The sequence below is a fragment of the Harmonia axyridis genome, chromosome 1, assembly GCF_914767665.1.
Source record: "Harmonia axyridis chromosome 1, icHarAxyr1.1, whole genome shotgun sequence".
Classification (NCBI taxonomy): Eukaryota; Metazoa; Arthropoda; class Insecta; order Coleoptera; family Coccinellidae; genus Harmonia; species Harmonia axyridis.
In genome coordinates, this window is record NC_059501.1 from 67,807,500 (window position 1) to 67,827,159 (window position 19,660).

At 32.7% G+C, this 19,660-nt stretch overlaps 1 protein-coding gene across 1 annotated transcript; it reads left to right on the plus strand.

Annotated features, from left to right (window-relative positions):
* Window positions 1–10,378: 10,378 nt before the first annotated feature.
* Window positions 10,379–18,982, plus strand: LOC123673837. The gene is made up of 5 exons (XM_045608547.1): window positions 10,379–13,412; window positions 13,603–13,728; window positions 13,785–13,814; window positions 15,945–17,631; window positions 18,474–18,982. The coding sequence occupies exons 1-5, from the start codon at window positions 13,317–13,319 to the stop codon at window positions 18,824–18,826; spliced, it is 2,292 nt and encodes a 763-aa protein (XP_045464503.1). The 5' UTR covers window positions 10,379–13,316; the 3' UTR covers window positions 18,827–18,982.
* Window positions 18,983–19,660: the final 678 nt, after the last annotated feature.

Below are 19,660 nucleotides of genomic sequence, written 5' to 3' on the forward strand. Positions count from 1 at the left end.
TCCACTGTATAAATCATATCCTAAGTGCAATAGATAGTTCCTCCGACGTATATTTCTCCTGCCTTTTTGCAGTGGATAATTCTTCCGACAGTGTTGTCAGAATTAATGGTAACAAAAAATTGGCGGTTTCATCATTTGCATCGTCTCACAACTAACAACTACATAGTGACAGTAGTGATTCTTAGCGTGTTGAGTTCACACATGTTGAGTATTAGAAAGGTAAGTATCTTTTATTGTTTGAATATTGTAGATAGATACGATCACAAATTTAATGTAGATAAATTTAATTGTAGATAGATACGATCACAAGTTTAATGGAAAAGGGAGAAGCTGGCAAATTCAAAAGCAAATCGCTAGACGATATCGACCTGAATTTAGAAGAAAATATATTGGAACCAGATGATAACAAAGACGAGCAGATTTATCTGAGGAAAATAATATCGAAGATGTAATTGAAGACATTCCTGATATATCCAAAGATCAACTCCAAAAACTCAAAAAAGGAGAATAAAGAGTTCTCATTCCTTGGACAACTTCAGAAAAGAAAGTTGTTCTCGAATTCTTTAAACCTCATATAAAGAATAAAAGAACTCCAAAGAGGGGAGAGTGTGACGACCTGATTTCAAAAAATAAGGAACTATTTAAAAATAGGAATTGGCTGAAAATAAAAGTGTTTGTTCAAAATCAATACAAAAACGAATGAAAAAGTCGATAACACTAATAATTTTTTTCCATTATATTTGCTCATGTTCGATCTTCCGATTTTTTTTCATAATATGTTTAGTTTTTTTTTTTTAATGTTACGTACATGAAGTTATCATTCATTTTGTGCAATAAATCAGTTTTTACACATCAAAGTGCATTAATCAATTTTGTTTGTATTAACATGCATCGTGATTCTTTCTTGTTACAAAGATCTATCTACTGAGAATTATGAGAAGTGGATTGAAAATAGAGTTAAGACATTTATAGGGGCTCTTCCCGACTCGCAGTCTACAAAGTATCTAACGACAAATACATATCCTAAGTTATCTGCATTGAATCACCTTGAGAGCTTTATATCTGGTAATCATACCGTAAAGAAGGAACTATTCATGTTAATTGGAGCTATTGCCAAGGGAACACGAAAGACCTTCATATCAAGTGGCTTCGCTGATATTATGACATTCCTAGCAGGACATAATTTAGGTCCTATTACTATGATTGATAAATATATCTTCCAACAACACCCAGAGTTTCTGAAACTAAGTATTCTTCGAGGGTTCAAGAAAACCTTTGGAAATGCTATTTTATATCTTCAGAGTTTGAGGCCAGAGGAAGCATCCTTTGTCAAACTTCTTCGCGATAAAGATGACACGGCTGTCCTTAATAGGAGGAACTTTGATATTGCACACACTATAGCGCTTGTAATAGCGAGGCGACAAACTACATCGTTCGATAATTACAAGATTACAACTACTCCATTCCATGCAGCACTAGAGGACTTTGTGGAAGAATATTCATCGATAAGGGAGGCCCAAATGACCCTTGCTGCCGGTGGACACGATGCGAGGAATATGACGAAGGGAGAAGCTGAAGAGTTTGAGAAGTTTTCTATTAAGCTTATGAACGACAAATTCAAAAAATTTGAGAATTTATCTGAAATAACAGATGATGACGATATGACTAACTTTATACAATTAGTCAAATCAAGTTAATACTGTTTAAGAAAAAAAAAACTATATAAAGCCCAGCCGAATGACAGCGATTCAGTCAGTAAAAAACCATTGTTAAGAGCACATCACTTGAATCAAGAAAATATACCTGAAACAATTGAAAAGTTATAAACGAAGTTATTTACGTAAGCTGAAAGAAAATATAAATAATCCAAATACGTACCTGAAAAATAACCATTGTGTAAGGAAGTTAAAAAAACGATCAATCAATTTCAAGAAGAAAGTTCCTTGGTTTCAAGCAAGAGTGAAGCAGCATTATTTATGGAAAATAATTCCAAACCAAAACAAATTGATGAAGATTAAGATTACAATTTGAGGTTAGAACTGTTAGGAGCATAGAAGACGATACCATATAACAAGGATGAAGTCGATGATAAGTAATTATTAAATTAGATTAATTAGAATTTAGTTATTGAATAGGAATTTTTGGATAGTTAAATTTTTTGAATATTAATTAAAATTTTAAATCAAATTGAATTTAAATTGAACCCACCTGAGAAAGAGTCGATATAAAAAAATTAAAAATATAGTATTAAATTTTCAGTTATTGGATCGAATCAATTAAAATTTGAATCAAATCACCAAAAAAAGTAAACGCAGATTGCATATACGATCCATAACAATATCCATGCGATATGCGAGATATGCACATGGTGGCTTGCCAAAGGGTATGGACTTCAATTCTCTTGAGGCTGAGTTTGAAAAAGCTCAAACATTTAAGATTACAGCAAAGAAGATGGCAACAGTAAAAACCAAGACAACTATGCAGTCAAGTGTCCTGGCTCCTCATAGCCCACAGTCCCCTTAAGTTGGATTGGCATAATGCTGACTATGCCTATAGTTAGGTACTTTTAATTTTTAATTTTTGTTATTTGTAGTTTAGGTTAGGCATGTTGGAGGAGAATGTTAGAAATAGAATTTAATTATGTAGTACTAGTAGTACTATATATATATATATATATATATATATATATATATATATATATATATATATATATATATATATATATATATACATCCCGGTATCTATAGGTCCTCCTCATATGATCCAGCAATAGGTCGTCTACCAGAACCAATGAATGTATATTAGATTTCTCTGCATATACTGGTTTTTTGATGAGTTTATAATATGAATCCGCACTAATATTGGTCTCGAAATAGTTATTTATTATACAAGGGAAAAAAGTATTAGATTTTAGCTCGAGGTTATGTTGTCTCCCGACGCGAAGCGGAGGGAGACAAAAAACCGAGAGCTAAAATCTAATATTTTTCCCGTGTATAATACACTATTTTTTTCTGTGACAGGAAAAACGACAATTTCATAGTGAAAGAACATATTATTACAATATATTAAAGTCAGAATGTTATCGATATGAATTTTGAATTTTTAAACTAGTAAGCTGCAAATAGACCTGCGTTGCTAAGGGAAACTTCAAAGTAATCAAATATCTGTCAATTTGATTTTGTGATTTGTTTCAAAAATTGCGAACTAATAATTGTTTAGTAGGTATTTTGTTGAATAATATAAAGTTAAAAAATGTCTGATTCCGAGTTTTCTCCGACTCCACCGGTGTTGATAGAAGCAGCGCAAGTAGCGTCACGAAAATTCCTTTATCTATATGTAGATAAATATATATCCGGGAAAAAAGTACTCACTTTTTTCCCGGGGAAAAAAGTAATTTCGTGAAAAGTCATATTTTGTTACCTGTCAACAGAGATAAAATATCAAATTTTTTTCCCGTCACAGAAAAAATCCTTTTTTTTCTTCCTAGAAAACAATGGACAAATTTAAATCGATGAAAAACATTTTAAATCAAAACAAAAACACCATACCTAATTGGAAGATGTTAAAAATTCGAATTCAGTTATCATAATGTACCCTTAAGTGGATTCAGTTCATGAACTTCAATTTTATGAAAAATTTTATTCTCTAAGCGTATGGCAATAGGTATAAAAATGTATCTATATAAAAAATTAAAACACTTCTACGTGAATGTTCGAAATACCCAGCATTTACTTCAATAGATTTAATGATCTACTTCCGCGAAGATCTGTTAATACTAAATAACCTTTGTTTGTTATTTTTTAATATCATTTTCGAAAATTTAACCGTGAATCAATTTTTTGTTTTTTTCTTACAAGTAGGCTTGTGTTAAGCTTAATGCATTCTGTATTTTTTTGATTTATCATGCACCTTGGTGTGGGAAAAGAGTGCTAACATTTTCAGGAGCAATTGGAGCCAAAGAAGTACCTGATTGTATCCAAGCAGGTATGTTTCCCCCCCTAGATAGTATAACTAGATGCCAAGGAGTATTCTCTTCCTCTAAAACATTATTTTCTACATATTTCCAGGAGATCCATTCTATAGCAATGGGTGAAGAAGGATTCATACAAGGAGGAATGAGAGAAATTGTTGCATGGACTTCAACACTTGTTCATAATCCAAAAGTATCTAATAAATAGGCACCCAGAATTCTTAAATCTAAATGGCCTCCAAGATCTACCTACAAAATATCAGAGAGCTATGGAGACACTGGACAAATTGGACCCAGATAGAGAGTATTTTGTCAAGATCTTACACGATAAAGATGAGTGCTCAGCGTTAAATCGAAATAACTTCCACACAGCCTCCATTGTAGCAACTGCAATTGCAAGATGGGAAGACTCATCTTTTGAGAATTTTTATATTGATAATTCTCCATCATCATTAAAACTACAAGCTTTAGTCCATTTTATTTTGGAGAAACGTAGATTCTTAACACCAATTACAGTAGGTGAGTTAGAAGAAGGAAAATGCGGACCCAAAGAAACCGCACAGTATGATGAGATCATGAAAAAATATTGTGAAAATGACTCCTCTGATCCTGTTACAACCAACATGGTTTTTACACATCAAAGTGCATTAATCAATTTTGTTTGTATTAACATGCATCGTGATTCTTTCTTGTTACAAAGATCTATCTACTGAGAATTATGAGAAGTGGATTGAAAATAGAGTTAAGACATTTATAGGGGCTCTTCCCGACTCGCAGTCTACAAAGTATCTAACGACAAATACATATCCTAAGTTATCTGCATTGAATCACCTTGAGAGCTTTATATCTGGTAATCATACCGTAAAGAAGGAACTATTCATGTTAATTGGAGCTATTGCCAAGGGAACACGAAAGACCTTCATATCAAGTGGCTTCGCTGATATTATGACATTCCTAGCAGGACATAATTTAGGTCCTATTACTATGATTGATAAATATATCTTCCAACAACACCCAGAGTTTCTGAAACTAAGTATTCTTCGAGGGTTCAAGAAAACCTTTGGAAATGCTATTTTATATCTTCAGAGTTTGAGGCCAGAGGAAGCATCCTTTGTCAAACTTCTTCGCGATAAAGATGACACGGCTGTCCTTAATAGGAGGAACTTTGATATTGCACACACTATAGCGCTTGTAATAGCGAGGCGACAAACTACATCGTTCGATAATTACAAGATTACAACTACTCCATTCCATGCAGCACTAGAGGACTTTGTGGAAGAATATTCATCGATAAGGGAGGCCCAAATGACCCTTGCTGCCGGTGGACACGATGCGAGGAATATGACGAAGGGAGAAGCTGAAGAGTTTGAGAAGTTTTCTATTAAGCTTATGAACGACAAATTCAAAAAATTTGAGAATTTATCTGAAATAACAGATGATGACGATATGACTAACTTTATACAATTAGTCAAATCAAGTTAATACTGTTTAAGAAAAAAAAAACTATATAAAGCCCAGCCGAATGACAGCGATTCAGTCAGTAAAAAACCATTGTTAAGAGCACATCACTTGAATCAAGAAAATATACCTGAAACAATTGAAAAGTTATAAACGAAGTTATTTACGTAAGCTGAAAGAAAATATAAATAATCCAAATACGTACCTGAAAAATAACCATTGTGTAAGGAAGTTAAAAAAACGATCAATCAATTTCAAGAAGAAAGTTCCTTGGTTTCAAGCAAGAGTGAAGCAGCATTATTTATGGAAAATAATTCCAAACCAAAACAAATTGATGAAGATTAAGATTACAATTTGAGGTTAGAACTGTTAGGAGCATAGAAGACGATACCATATAACAAGGATGAAGTCGATGATAAGTAATTATTAAATTAGATTAATTAGAATTTAGTTATTGAATAGGAATTTTTGGATAGTTAAATTTTTTGAATATTAATTAAAATTTTAAATCAAATTGAATTTAAATTGAACCCACCTGAGAAAGAGTCGATATAAAAAAATTAAAAATATAGTATTAAATTTTCAGTTATTGGATCGAATCAATTAAAATTTGAATCAAATCACCAAAAAAAGTAAACGCAGATTGCATATACGATCCATAACAATATCCATGCGATATGCGAGATATGCACATGGTGGCTTGCCAAAGGGTATGGACTTCAATTCTCTTGAGGCTGAGTTTGAAAAAGCTCAAACATTTAAGATTACAGCAAAGAAGATGGCAACAGTAAAAACCAAGACAACTATGCAGTCAAGTGTCCTGGCTCCTCATAGCCCACAGTCCCCTTAAGTTGGATTGGCATAATGCTGACTATGCCTATAGTTAGGTACTTTTAATTTTTAATTTTTGTTATTTGTAGTTTAGGTTAGGCATGTTGGAGGAGAATGTTAGAAATAGAATTTAATTATGTAGTACTAGTAGTACTATATATATATATATATATATATATATATATATATATATCGTGAATCTTTAAGGGAATTCGACTGATAAGAAGGAATAAAGAGTAAAACTGAAATCCTTCTTATCAGTCGAATTCCCGTAAAGATTCACGATATTTATAGTACGACTGTTATCTGGAGACAATATATATATATATATATATATATATATATATATATATATACATCCCGGTATCTATAGGTCCTCCTCATATGATCCAGCAATAGGTCGTCTACCAGAACCAATGAATGTATATTAGATTTCTCTGCATATACTGGTTTTTTGATGAGTTTATAATATGAATCCGCACTAATATTGGTCTCGAAATAGTTATTTATTATACAAGGGAAAAAAGTATTAGATTTTAGCTCGAGGTTATGTTGTCTCCCGACGCGAAGCGGAGGGAGACAAAAAACCGAGAGCTAAAATCTAATATTTTTCCCGTGTATAATACACTATTTTTTTCTGTGACAGGAAAAACGACAATTTCATAGTGAAAGAACATATTATTACAATATATTAAAGTCAGAATGTTATCGATATGAATTTTGAATTTTTAAACTAGTAAGCTGCAAATAGACCTGCGTTGCTAAGGGAAACTTCAAAGTAATCAAATATCTGTCAATTTGATTTTGTGATTTGTTTCAAAAATTGCGAACTAATAATTGTTTAGTAGGTATTTTGTTGAATAATATAAAGTTAAAAAATGTCTGATTCCGAGTTTTCTCCGACTCCACCGGTGTTGATAGAAGCAGCGCAAGTAGCGTCACGAAAATTCCTTTATCTATATGTAGATAAATATATATCCGGGAAAAAAGTACTCACTTTTTTCCCGGGGAAAAAAGTAATTTCGTGAAAAGTCATATTTTGTTACCTGTCAACAGAGATAAAATATCAAATTTTTTTCCCGTCACAGAAAAAATCCTTTTTTTTCTTCCTAGAAAACAATGGACAAATTTAAATCGATGAAAAACATTTTAAATCAAAACAAAAACACCATACCTAATTGGAAGATGTTAAAAATTCGAATTCAGTTATCATAATGTACCCTTAAGTGGATTCAGTTCATGAACTTCAATTTTATGAAAAATTTTATTCTCTAAGCGTATGGCAATAGGTATAAAAATGTATCTATATAAAAAATTAAAACACTTCTACGTGAATGTTCGAAATACCCAGCATTTACTTCAATAGATTTAATGATCTACTTCCGCGAAGATCTGTTAATACTAAATAACCTTTGTTTGTTATTTTTTAATATCATTTTCGAAAATTTAACCGTGAATCAATTTTTTGTTTTTTTCTTACAAGTAGGCTTGTGTTAAGCTTAATGCATTCTGTATTTTTTTGATTTATCATGCACCTTGGTGTGGGAAAAGAGTGCTAACATTTTCAGGAGCAATTGGAGCCAAAGAAGTACCTGATTGTATCCAAGCAGGTATGTTTCCCCCCCTAGATAGTATAACTAGATGCCAAGGAGTATTCTCTTCCTCTAAAACATTATTTTCTACATATTTCCAGGAGATCCATTCTATAGCAATGGGTGAAGAAGGATTCATACAAGGAGGAATGAGAGAAATTGTTGCATGGACTTCAACACTTGTTCATAATCCAAAAGTATCTAATAAATAGGCACCCAGAATTCTTAAATCTAAATGGCCTCCAAGATCTACCTACAAAATATCAGAGAGCTATGGAGACACTGGACAAATTGGACCCAGATAGAGAGTATTTTGTCAAGATCTTACACGATAAAGATGAGTGCTCAGCGTTAAATCGAAATAACTTCCACACAGCCTCCATTGTAGCAACTGCAATTGCAAGATGGGAAGACTCATCTTTTGAGAATTTTTATATTGATAATTCTCCATCATCATTAAAACTACAAGCTTTAGTCCATTTTATTTTGGAGAAACGTAGATTCTTAACACCAATTACAGTAGGTGAGTTAGAAGAAGGAAAATGCGGACCCAAAGAAACCGCACAGTATGATGAGATCATGAAAAAATATTGTGAAAATGACTCCTCTGATCCTGTTACAACCAACATGGTTTTTACACATCAAAGTGCATTAATCAATTTTGTTTGTATTAACATGCATCGTGATTCTTTCTTGTTACAAAGATCTATCTACTGAGAATTATGAGAAGTGGATTGAAAATAGAGTTAAGACATTTATAGGGGCTCTTCCCGACTCGCAGTCTACAAAGTATCTAACGACAAATACATATCCTAAGTTATCTGCATTGAATCACCTTGAGAGCTTTATATCTGGTAATCATACCGTAAAGAAGGAACTATTCATGTTAATTGGAGCTATTGCCAAGGGAACACAAAAGACCTTCATATCAAGTGGCTTCGCTGATATTATGACATTCCTAGCAGGACATAATTTAGGTCCTATTACTATGATTGATAAATATATCTTCCAACAACACCCAGAGTTTCTGAAACTAAGTATTCTTCGAGGGTTCAAGAAAACCTTTGGAAATGCTATTTTATATCTTCAGAGTTTGAGGCCAGAGGAAGCATCCTTTGTCAAACTTCTTCGCGATAAAGATGACACGGCTGTCCTTAATAGGAGGAACTTTGATATTGCACACACTATAGCGCTTGTAATAGCGAGGCGACAAACTACATCGTTCGATAATTACAAGATTACAACTACTCCATTCCATGCAGCACTAGAGGACTTTGTGGAAGAATATTCATCGATAAGGGAGGCCCAAATGACCCTTGCTGCCGGTGGACACGATGCGAGGAATATGACGAAGGGAGAAGCTGAAGAGTTTGAGAAGTTTTCTATTAAGCTTATGAACGACAAATTCAAAAAATTTGAGAATTTATCTGAAATAACAGATGATGACGATATGACTAACTTTATACAATTAGTCAAATCAAGTTAATACTGTTTAAGAAAAAAAAAACTATATAAAGCCCAGCCGAATGACAGCGATTCAGTCAGTAAAAAACCATTGTTAAGAGCACATCACTTGAATCAAGAAAATATACCTGAAACAATTGAAAAGTTATAAACGAAGTTATTTACGTAAGCTGAAAGAAAATATAAATAATCCAAATACGTACCTGAAAAATAACCATTGTGTAAGGAAGTTAAAAAAACGATCAATCAATTTCAAGAAGAAAGTTCCTTGGTTTCAAGCAAGAGTGAAGCAGCATTATTTATGGAAAATAATTCCAAACCAAAACAAATTGATGAAGATTAAGATTACAATTTGAGGTTAGAACTGTTAGGAGCATAGAAGACGATACCATATAACAAGGATGAAGTCGATGATAAGTAATTATTAAATTAGATTAATTAGAATTTAGTTATTGAATAGGAATTTTTGGATAGTTAAATTTTTTGAATATTAATTAAAATTTTAAATCAAATTGAATTTAAATTGAACCCACCTGAGAAAGAGTCGATATAAAAAAATTAAAAATATAGTATTAAATTTTCAGTTATTGGATCGAATCAATTAAAATTTGAATCAAATCACCAAAAAAAGTAAACGCAGATTGCATATACGATCCATAACAATATCCATGCGATATGCGAGATATGCACATGGTGGCTTGCCAAAGGGTAAGGACTTCAATTCTCTTGAGGCTGAGTTTGAAAAAGCTCAAACATTTAAGATTACAGCAAAGAAGATGGCAACAGTAAAAACCAAGACAACTATGCAGTCAAGTGTCCTGGCTCCTCATAGCCCACAGTCCCCTTAAGTTGGATTGGCATAATGCTGACTATGCCTATAGTTAGGTACTTTTAATTTTTAATTTTTGTTATTTGTAGTTTAGGTTAGGCATGTTGGAGGAGAATGTTAGAAATAGAATTTAATTATGTAGTACTAGTAGTACTATATATATATATATATATATATATATATATATATATATATATATATATATATATATATATATATATACATTAAACCGCCTTTGGAGAGCCATACATTGTCGTTTTACCATCATTTCGACGTCCTCTTGCAATCCGACGTCCGATATACGGACGTCGAATTGTTTTGCCCAATTCTCAATGTATTATGACTTCATGGCACGTCCTGAGTGCGTATGTCAATTTTTGCCGATGACGTCAGGTATTCTCATCGTGTACAAAATCGTATATTTCAGTTCAAACAACGAACGACCGTAGCGCTGACTACTACCTCTCGCGTATATGTTATATACATCTTCCCCGTTTCATATTGAGAGCATTTGACGACATAAAGTTTGGCAACATAGTCTCATAATAATTCTTATACAGTGCGATCAAGGGACGTCCGTTATACTTTGTTATCTAAAAAAAACTGTTTTCCATGCGTAGCGTCGCTTCTCGATGAAGTGCTTGGAGCTGCATTTATGAATACTCACGAAAATCGTCTATCCACATATCACCGTGTGATGAAGTGATGATGATGTGAGAGACAGAAAGGAGATGATAGTATATAGATTAACTAACTTCGTGAATTTCATAACGACCAACCGTTATGGGATGTTTAATTGATATCTTTGTTTTTTATGGAAATTGTTGATCTGCTATATAAATTATTTTTTTTAAATATTATTGATATTAAATGAAAAATAACAAATAATAAGGGTGTGGTAGAAAAATCTATCACAGAAATTGGAATGACCGTCGATAAAAACAAACAACTCGAATCATTGATTCTCTAGATTGAATGTATGATATTTTCGAAAGTAATATATCCTTTATTCCTGAAGGCTACCTCACACGGTCAATATTATTGAAGCAATATCCATATTCATCAATATAATTAACGTGTGAGGAGTACATAGAAATAATCATATCTATTGATGGCGATAATTTAAAAAAAATAAAGAAGCACTGACCTGAAATCAGAAGCTTTTGCGCGTTTGTCTATATTGGGAAAAAGATAAATCCAATTTGAATACCCTGAGGGCTATTGATTTGATTCTACTCGTTCATGAATTCATCTTTCCTTTTTGAATCTTAATTCTACGCTGAAAGTTTTGAAGTCGTTCCTTCCACCCTGTATACCTCGCGGACTATTTTCATACCTACAAACTACATTTTCATAAAAATTGGTCGAGTCGTTTCGGAAAAGTTCGTAAATTATCACCGTAACACGGAATTTTTACATATAATATTTTCCTCGTTGAAATTTCAAAGTTCATCAACTTCAATGGTTAGTTCGAAAAAAACGTTGTCTCAGAATTAGTATCTCATTATTCTCAACCCACATTGGAATTGATATACATTAATGCTCCGATCGGTCATGAATTATAACACAATATATTAAATTCTATTGCTTATACATATTCACGAAAAAAAAATGTGATACAACTAATTCTTGGAATAACATTAGGCGAAAATATAGGGACCAATATGAATAAATTTCCAATTCAATTTCAATTTGACGACATACATCAATTCAATAATTGCAACCAAATGAGAGATTTAGGGTTTTTTAACAAAACTACAAAGAATCTATAGAGGCACTTGTATAGATCTATATATTAACTTATTTTGATTAATCAGAATTGGGGAAAACATTCTTTTGACTTATTCGTATGTTATTATTTTTTTTATGATATTCCGTTACTAGCGTAACTATACACATATCTTATCACACTATTCCTAATAGTCAAATATATACGGCTTTTTCTGATAACTTTGGATTTACATCTTCCGAACGAATTAAAAAACTCTGCATGCTGAATTTTATCGAATGGAATTTGATGTAAGCAGTATATACTGACATAAGATACTATATTTTCATCCAGAAAAATCTTATCATTTATGAATATTTCAATATTTTAGAAAGTATGCATCCCCACATTCTTTTTTGTTCTTTCACAACCCTCTTATTAATTTGATTGGAATTTACCAGCTCTTGAATGAGTGTATCAACAGGTCCGACTACTGTATATACTCAGTACAGAGTCAGCTTTTTCGACGTCCATTTCATTAGGGTGTATTTTCATGGGTCGCTTTTTGGACGTCCATATATAACAAAATGTTATTATGAATTAATTTATGTTGATGAATTTCTCTGAGAAATATTCGAAAACGGAAACATGATTCAAAACAGAAACTGTTCTTATATTAGAACATTGAACAACAAACCTTAACTAGAACATTTGAAAGAAACAAATACGGCATTGCATCATTTGAATTCTTACGATGATTCCTATTAATTTGGATCGGACTAAACCGGAAAAATGCGAAATTTTAGCGGGAAAAGATCTGGAATTGAGGAGTTCCTATGATATCGTTTCAGTGTTGTTGTGAGAGTGTAGGTATAAGAAAGTGCAAGATGAACCGCCACCTAACCAGAGCACGAAAAATTTTATCGAGCGCATTGGGTAAGTAGCTATTTTATTATAATTTCGGAAAACATATAATAATAACATATAATAGGAGAGTAATATTATGTAATACCAACAGAGACCAAATTCTATAGTCTATACCCAAAGTTTCTCGATTTTAATATGGAAATAGGCAATAAATATTGCTTAGCAATTTCGCGGAAGACGTTTTATCGAAATTTTGAAATATAACAATCGAGAAATTTCACCTGCTGAGATTTTATCTCGAGTGGTATTCGGAAACACTATACATGGAAAAATTATTCGCAAAGTAATATGATCACTTTCGACAAATTTTCATTTCCTAAACTATTTTGAATTTGGAGAAATGACCAAATAATGGCTAAACGAAGTTGTTAGTCTAGCCGGCTTGCATTGTCTTTCATTTTCTAAATAAAAATGGAATGAGAATGTCTAATTACTGAAGAATGAAAGGATAATTTTCACATCATATTTTTCTTTTTCGGAACTTTTTTTTCATTTTGGCTTTTCACTTCTTTAGGAGAACGAGAAGCAGACCTAAAAATGAATGAAGAATTGAAAAACAATTCATGGAGAAAGTTTTGTAATGTTGACCCTAAAGAATCTTTCAAAAACTCTGACTTTGAAGTACCAAAAGAGGTAAGCTTCTTAGAAAATTGCAATTCATTATTCGAAAATGGAACTAAATCGAGAATCAGAACTCAGTTCAATGTGACAGTGTATCAATATTGTCATATCCTCTAGAAAAATTAATCGATCAATTTTGTATTGATCATTTTATATTGATCTATCGATTTTATATGTGAACTGAAAGTCTTCGATTTTCTAGATGAAATTTGTTGAAAAAATCCCAGAGAATGAAAATGAGGCAGATGATGCTGGAGTCCAAGAAAACTTGTCTTATTCTTTATCCTTTTCGGATTTAGACGTTGACTACGTTCCGTCCAGTTTTGAGGTATATGAATATTTTTTGAGATTTTGCAACTTCATACGACTGCTTTCATGTTTCAGATCTCGAATGAGGATAATTGCAATTCCCAGGTTAGTGAAGCATTCTCTGTAGCATGTTACATTTTTTTTTCATTATGGTAATTTTTATTCTCTCATATGCACATATTAATATTTTGAGTATGATTCAACTAGCACTCCTCACTCGAAAAGTGCTAGTTGTATTATGTAAACTTCCATACTGCCATACTGGTAAAATGGGGTGAGTAGAAACAAAATATTTTTTCTGAGGGATCAATGAACGCCAAGAGGTTTTCAAGAACGAAAACAACGGACTATACGAAAACCAAACTTTCTAACAGTCGGTGGAGTGAGGAGCTTTTGAAAAAAACCTGTGTGGTATTTCGAGCTTACAAGATTACTTAGAGCTGATTTCAAAATACAACAAAGAAAAAAATATTGATCAAATTTTCGAAAAATTGTTTTGAAATGTTCATTTGCGGTTTTGTATAGAATAAAGAACGATCTTTTCCAAAAGCTCAATACCCAAAATGTTCAACTCAGAGAAAAAAATAATTGTGTTTTCGCTTTCTGAGTGCTCGTTCTATTTAAATGAGTGCTATAATCGTTTTGCCTAAATGTCTGTAATTTTCGATTTTCGAACCGATAATGGTCTCATCTCAAACAACAAGGTTCGATTCACTGATTAAGAATCCGTAGTCAAATTCAATTTCGCCCGTAGGGCCGTCCGTTTACACGATTACTGTCAAAGGAAATGTCCTAGAGACTGGAAATTTTCAGTTGAGTTCGTTAACGACCAAAATAATCAGGGTGTTCCATGAAAGTGGGCATTCGAAATTTTGTTCCCTCAATATCTTAGACAATACTGAACCCATCAAATTGAAATTTTGAGGTCATTTGTACCATATCCATTTCAAGCTTCATACGAAATTATGTGGCAATCGCTTTACCAGAATCATAGAAAATTCAATTGAAATATCGAAAAAAAATTCAATTTTTTTAACAACTAAAATCAATTGGCACATGCAAAATATCAAAGGGATTGCATGATCAGAACCATAGAATTAAATTTTAATTATCGATTTTTCAGATAATCATAAAATTGTGAATTCGATCATGCTGAAATTTCACAGTCATATATTTAACACCAATCATCAGCCTCATACAAAATTTTGTGGCAATAGTACAATGAACGATTGCTCAAAATTTTCTGCACAGGACTTCTCATAATTTTTTTAACAACTAGAATTGAACCAAATATTGATAAATTTCTTTTTTTTCTGACTCGTTCACGTGGAATGCCCCCAATTCCAGTTTTCCTTTACTTCATTAGAATCTCCCAAAATGGATTTTTCATCATTAAAACTTTCTGAGTTTCCACAAAATGAATAAAAGTTATATACAGTGTGTCCATTTAATAAAGTGCCACTTTTAATATCTCGGCCATGATGAAAAATCAGAAAAAATGCAAAAAGAACTAGGTTAGGATTTCATGGGAAACATTTTATACGGTAGATTTCAATCCATTTGTATCAACCCTGTGAGCATGCAACAGCTAAAATCTTGAATAGGAAGGGCTTTAAATGTCACTTTATTTCAAAGGTGATCCCGTTTATGGTTAGTAATTCCGAAAAAAAAAATGGAATTTTGAGCAAATTGGATTGGTAGAATGTTCACTACACTCCCCATTTTTACCACCCTTAGAATTCTTTTTCCGGAGACATTTGAAGGTGGTTGGGTATAAAACACATCCCAGAGATGTAAATGAATTCAATGTAAGAAAAGGCACTGCAAGCCGAGGAATTCAAGTTTTTCAAAACCTAAGGTTCGAATTTTTGTCTACAAAATAATGAACAACATTTTCAAAATCTTTTATAGTAATTGCAACTTTTGCTATCGTAACTAGGTATGCTACCGTTTTTATTTTTCGGAAGTTCTGACAAGGAAGGGCCAGTGTTTCGTTTTTGTAAGAAGGCATTATAATTATGGTTGAAACAAGGTGACACGTAACCACCTTTTCATTTAAAATTTTAGGGTTTGATGTCTTCACTTTTGCAGGGCTGATACAAATTGATTGGAAAAATCCCTACGAACTAAACTTTATCTCTTTATGCGTTTTTTCTGTTTTTGCATGGGGATCGAGATATTGACGGTGGTTCTTTTTCAAATTGACACACCTTATCTCATTGGTACTTCTTCCAGGATTCAGATATACTTAATTTCGACACGACCTCTGAAGCAAAGGACTTGGAAATTGTGGAAAAAGAAAAAAATATGAAACAGAAAAAAAAATATAAAAAGAAGGCACCTGAGAGGGACAATTGCTACTTTTGTGAGACTGAGGTTCTTAATTTTAGTAGACACATTGCAAGATGTCACTCAGCTGAGATAGAGGTGCAGCGATTACTTGCGAAGCCTGTGAAGAGTAAGGAAAGAAAAAATCTAATAACGAGCCTAAGAAAAAAAGGAAATTATTTGAGAAATTCCGAGGTTTGTTCCAAGCCGATGAAAAAACCACCAGGTGGAGATACCAGTGAATATTTGCCTAGCCTTTACTGTCTCGGATTTTACTCTCGTAAGCAGTTGTGGCGACACAAGAAGAGGTGCACAGAAAATCCTCACTTGGAGAATAACATAAGCTCCACTTCAGCATTATACTTCAAAAATCATAAAACAGATCCTGATTTACGTGACAAAGTATTTCCTAGAATGAGGCCTGATAAAGTGTCTATAGTTGCCCAACAAGATGCACTTATTTGTGCTTTTGGGTCACGTTATTTGAGGGTTCACCGAGAGAAGCATTTCATAAATGTGACTTCAAGAAAAATGAGGGAACTCTCCCGATTATTAATCGAAGCCAAGAAACTCGATAAATCAATCAACACAATGATGGATATGCTCCAACCTAAATATTATGACACAGTTGTAACAGCTACCAAACTTTGTGCTAAGTATGATAAGTCTACAGAATGTTTTCTGTCGCCAACATTCGCCATGAACATAGCAACTTCATTAAAGCAATGTTGTGACTTGGCAATAGTATTCGCTCTAAAAAGAAAACATATTTATGCAACGGTATCTGCAGCAAACGCTGAATCGGCAATGAAAACTTTCGCACAGCTCATTGAAGCCAACTGGAGGTATGATATCTCAACCGTTGCATCGAATAATCTGCACATAAAAAGATGGAATAAAATAACCATTATACCCTTAGCCAAAGACTTGAAACTGATGAAAAATTACCTGACTACTGAAGCTGATAAAGCCAAACAAAAGTTAAGTAGTGAAAATGAAAACAAATCGGCATACAAAGTTTTAACTGAAACTGTCTATTGTAGGGTGTTATTACTTAATAGAAAGAGGCCAGGAGAATTACAGAGACTATTAATCGATTTATATAATCAATCATCCAAAAGACAAAATTATGAAGAATTTTCCGATGCTATTTCACCTACGGAAAAATTTTTAATGAATCGATTCAAGAGAATTGTTATAAGAGGAAAGAGAAATCGCGGCGTTCCTGTCCTATTCAGCACAGAAGTTCAGAAAGACATCTCAATAATGAATGAAATAAGACACAAATATGTCAGAGAGGAAAACAGATTTTTATTCGCCCTTCCTGACAGCGATTCACATATCGTGGGTTATAAGGTTCTGGCGAAATATGCAAAAGCCTGTGGGGCAGAAAGACACGATGCACTTACATCTACGAGACTAAGGAAGCACCTAGCCACCCTATCACAGATATTCAGCATGACAGATTCGGACTTGGAGCAATTATCAACATTTATGGGACACACTCCTGGAACCCATAAGAATTCTTATAGATTGCCTGATGACGTTTACCAATCATCTAAAATTGTGAAAATTTTGCTCCTCATGGAACAAGGTAATGTATTTGAAACACATAACTCATTGAAAATATTATTGCAACTATTAGTAAGCCAATACTAAATTGGTCAATTATCTTATCATTGCAGTTCAGAAATCACTTACGAAACAATCTCTACGTGGAATTTTATTATTTTATCCCAGAAATAGTATTATATAATACAGTACTTCTCACATGGCAACATGATTGAAGAAGAAATGATGAAAAAGAAAGAATTGATCTATACCTACCATGCATGCATAAGCATATTTGTAAAATAATGATGATTAATATTGTTGGTGGTGAATTAATGTATTTGCTATCAGAATGAAAATAATGAGAGCTTTTCAGAGCAATTTGAATTTCAAAAAAATTTCATGGATTTTTTGTTGTAAGTTGTGTGTACCGTTTATCTTCAATTCCCAAAAAAAAAGCACTAAAAGAGCGCGAATGAACTATTTTCATTCTGAAACCAGGTAAGGTAAACGAGTAGTAACCCAATTTCGAAACAAAATAGTCATATCTGAGATTATTTATTGAATTCTTTTCCTAAGCGAGATATGTCAGACTCAGATTCTGTCCTCTTTTCGATTTTGCTCTGAAGTTCTGTATCTAGTATAGTGTCTACAATTTTGCCAGATTTTCGAAAGATTATCATCCTTCAAATCAGTTAATTTTGTTTATGAATTTGAAATACTCAAACATTTTCGCATTGAAAAAATTTCATTCGGATGATTAAAAACCGATTCAATGGAATTCATTCATTCATTTTGTTAAATCTAGATGCATTAGCCCAGATTAATAAACTTCAGAGCTAAATTCATACAAGAATTATATAGCATGTCATGAAATATTTTCAGGTACATCTGCTTCTTTCAAAGGGAAAACTCTTGATGAAATCGAAGTTGATTTGGAACAGAACCTAGAAGATGAACTAGAACCAGATGAAGATGCCATTCCAAGCGATGTGAATGATGATAGTAATATGGACTACGAAACACTTGAAAGGAGTAGTAGGCAGATTAACATTGAAAGAAGAGAAGAATCTGAGAACGAAAACCAGAAGGATGAGGTTCTGAAAAGAAAGAATAAGAGAAAAAACAACAAAATTCAAAGAACGCCGTGGACAGAGGAACAGAAGAAGGTTGTTAAAGAATTTTTCCAAACCAATATCCGAAATAAAGTAGATACCACCCAAAAGAATCGAGTGTGAAAAACTCATAAGCCAGAATAATGAATTATTGAAGAACAAGGACTGGCTTAAAATTAAGGTTTTCATACAGAATGTATATACCCTTAAATGTAAGGGTTAAAATTGAAAAATTGTATCAATTTCAATAGTTTTTTCTTGAATAAAGGTTCACGAATAGACGAGGTTTAATTTTTTCTTCTTCTTTTTCCTCAGTCAGGATATTGGGGATTCTAGAGCTGACCAGGCATATTATTCTTCTTTTGAATTACATTTGATATTCCTATCCGAATTTTTCTTCGAGAATAAGTATTATTCAATATAAAGCAATCGTTTTTCCACCCCAAGATTAATTTATTCACACTGCCGAAGAATAAACAATATGAGTCGAATGAAAATAAGTGTTATTTTTCCAAAAAACAGATTAGGAAAATACTCGTTCCAGAAGATTAACTATTGATAGATGGGGAATAAAAATGGGGATTATATCATATCAACATCCAATGGTTTTGCATTGTATCGAATAATATATATTATGATATATAGGTATTTATTTTTAGTACTTAGGGCAATTCTTCCTTCTGAATTATTTCACTATAGATCAATGGCGTAACTAGAGTTGACTCATGGGAGGGGTAACCCCACTTTGGAAAAGCAAAATCTTTCTTTCTTTCTTTTTTAAAAAATTTTTGTATTGTTACTTAGAATTTTTTTATTTCTTCTAATCAATGGTGAGGTTATGTCCCCAATAACCACTTCTCGTTACGCCTATGCTATAAATATATACAAATCATCTATCTGAACCTCAACTTGCATAAAAATAATCGTTGAAATTCTGTTGCACTCTCAAATTCTGTG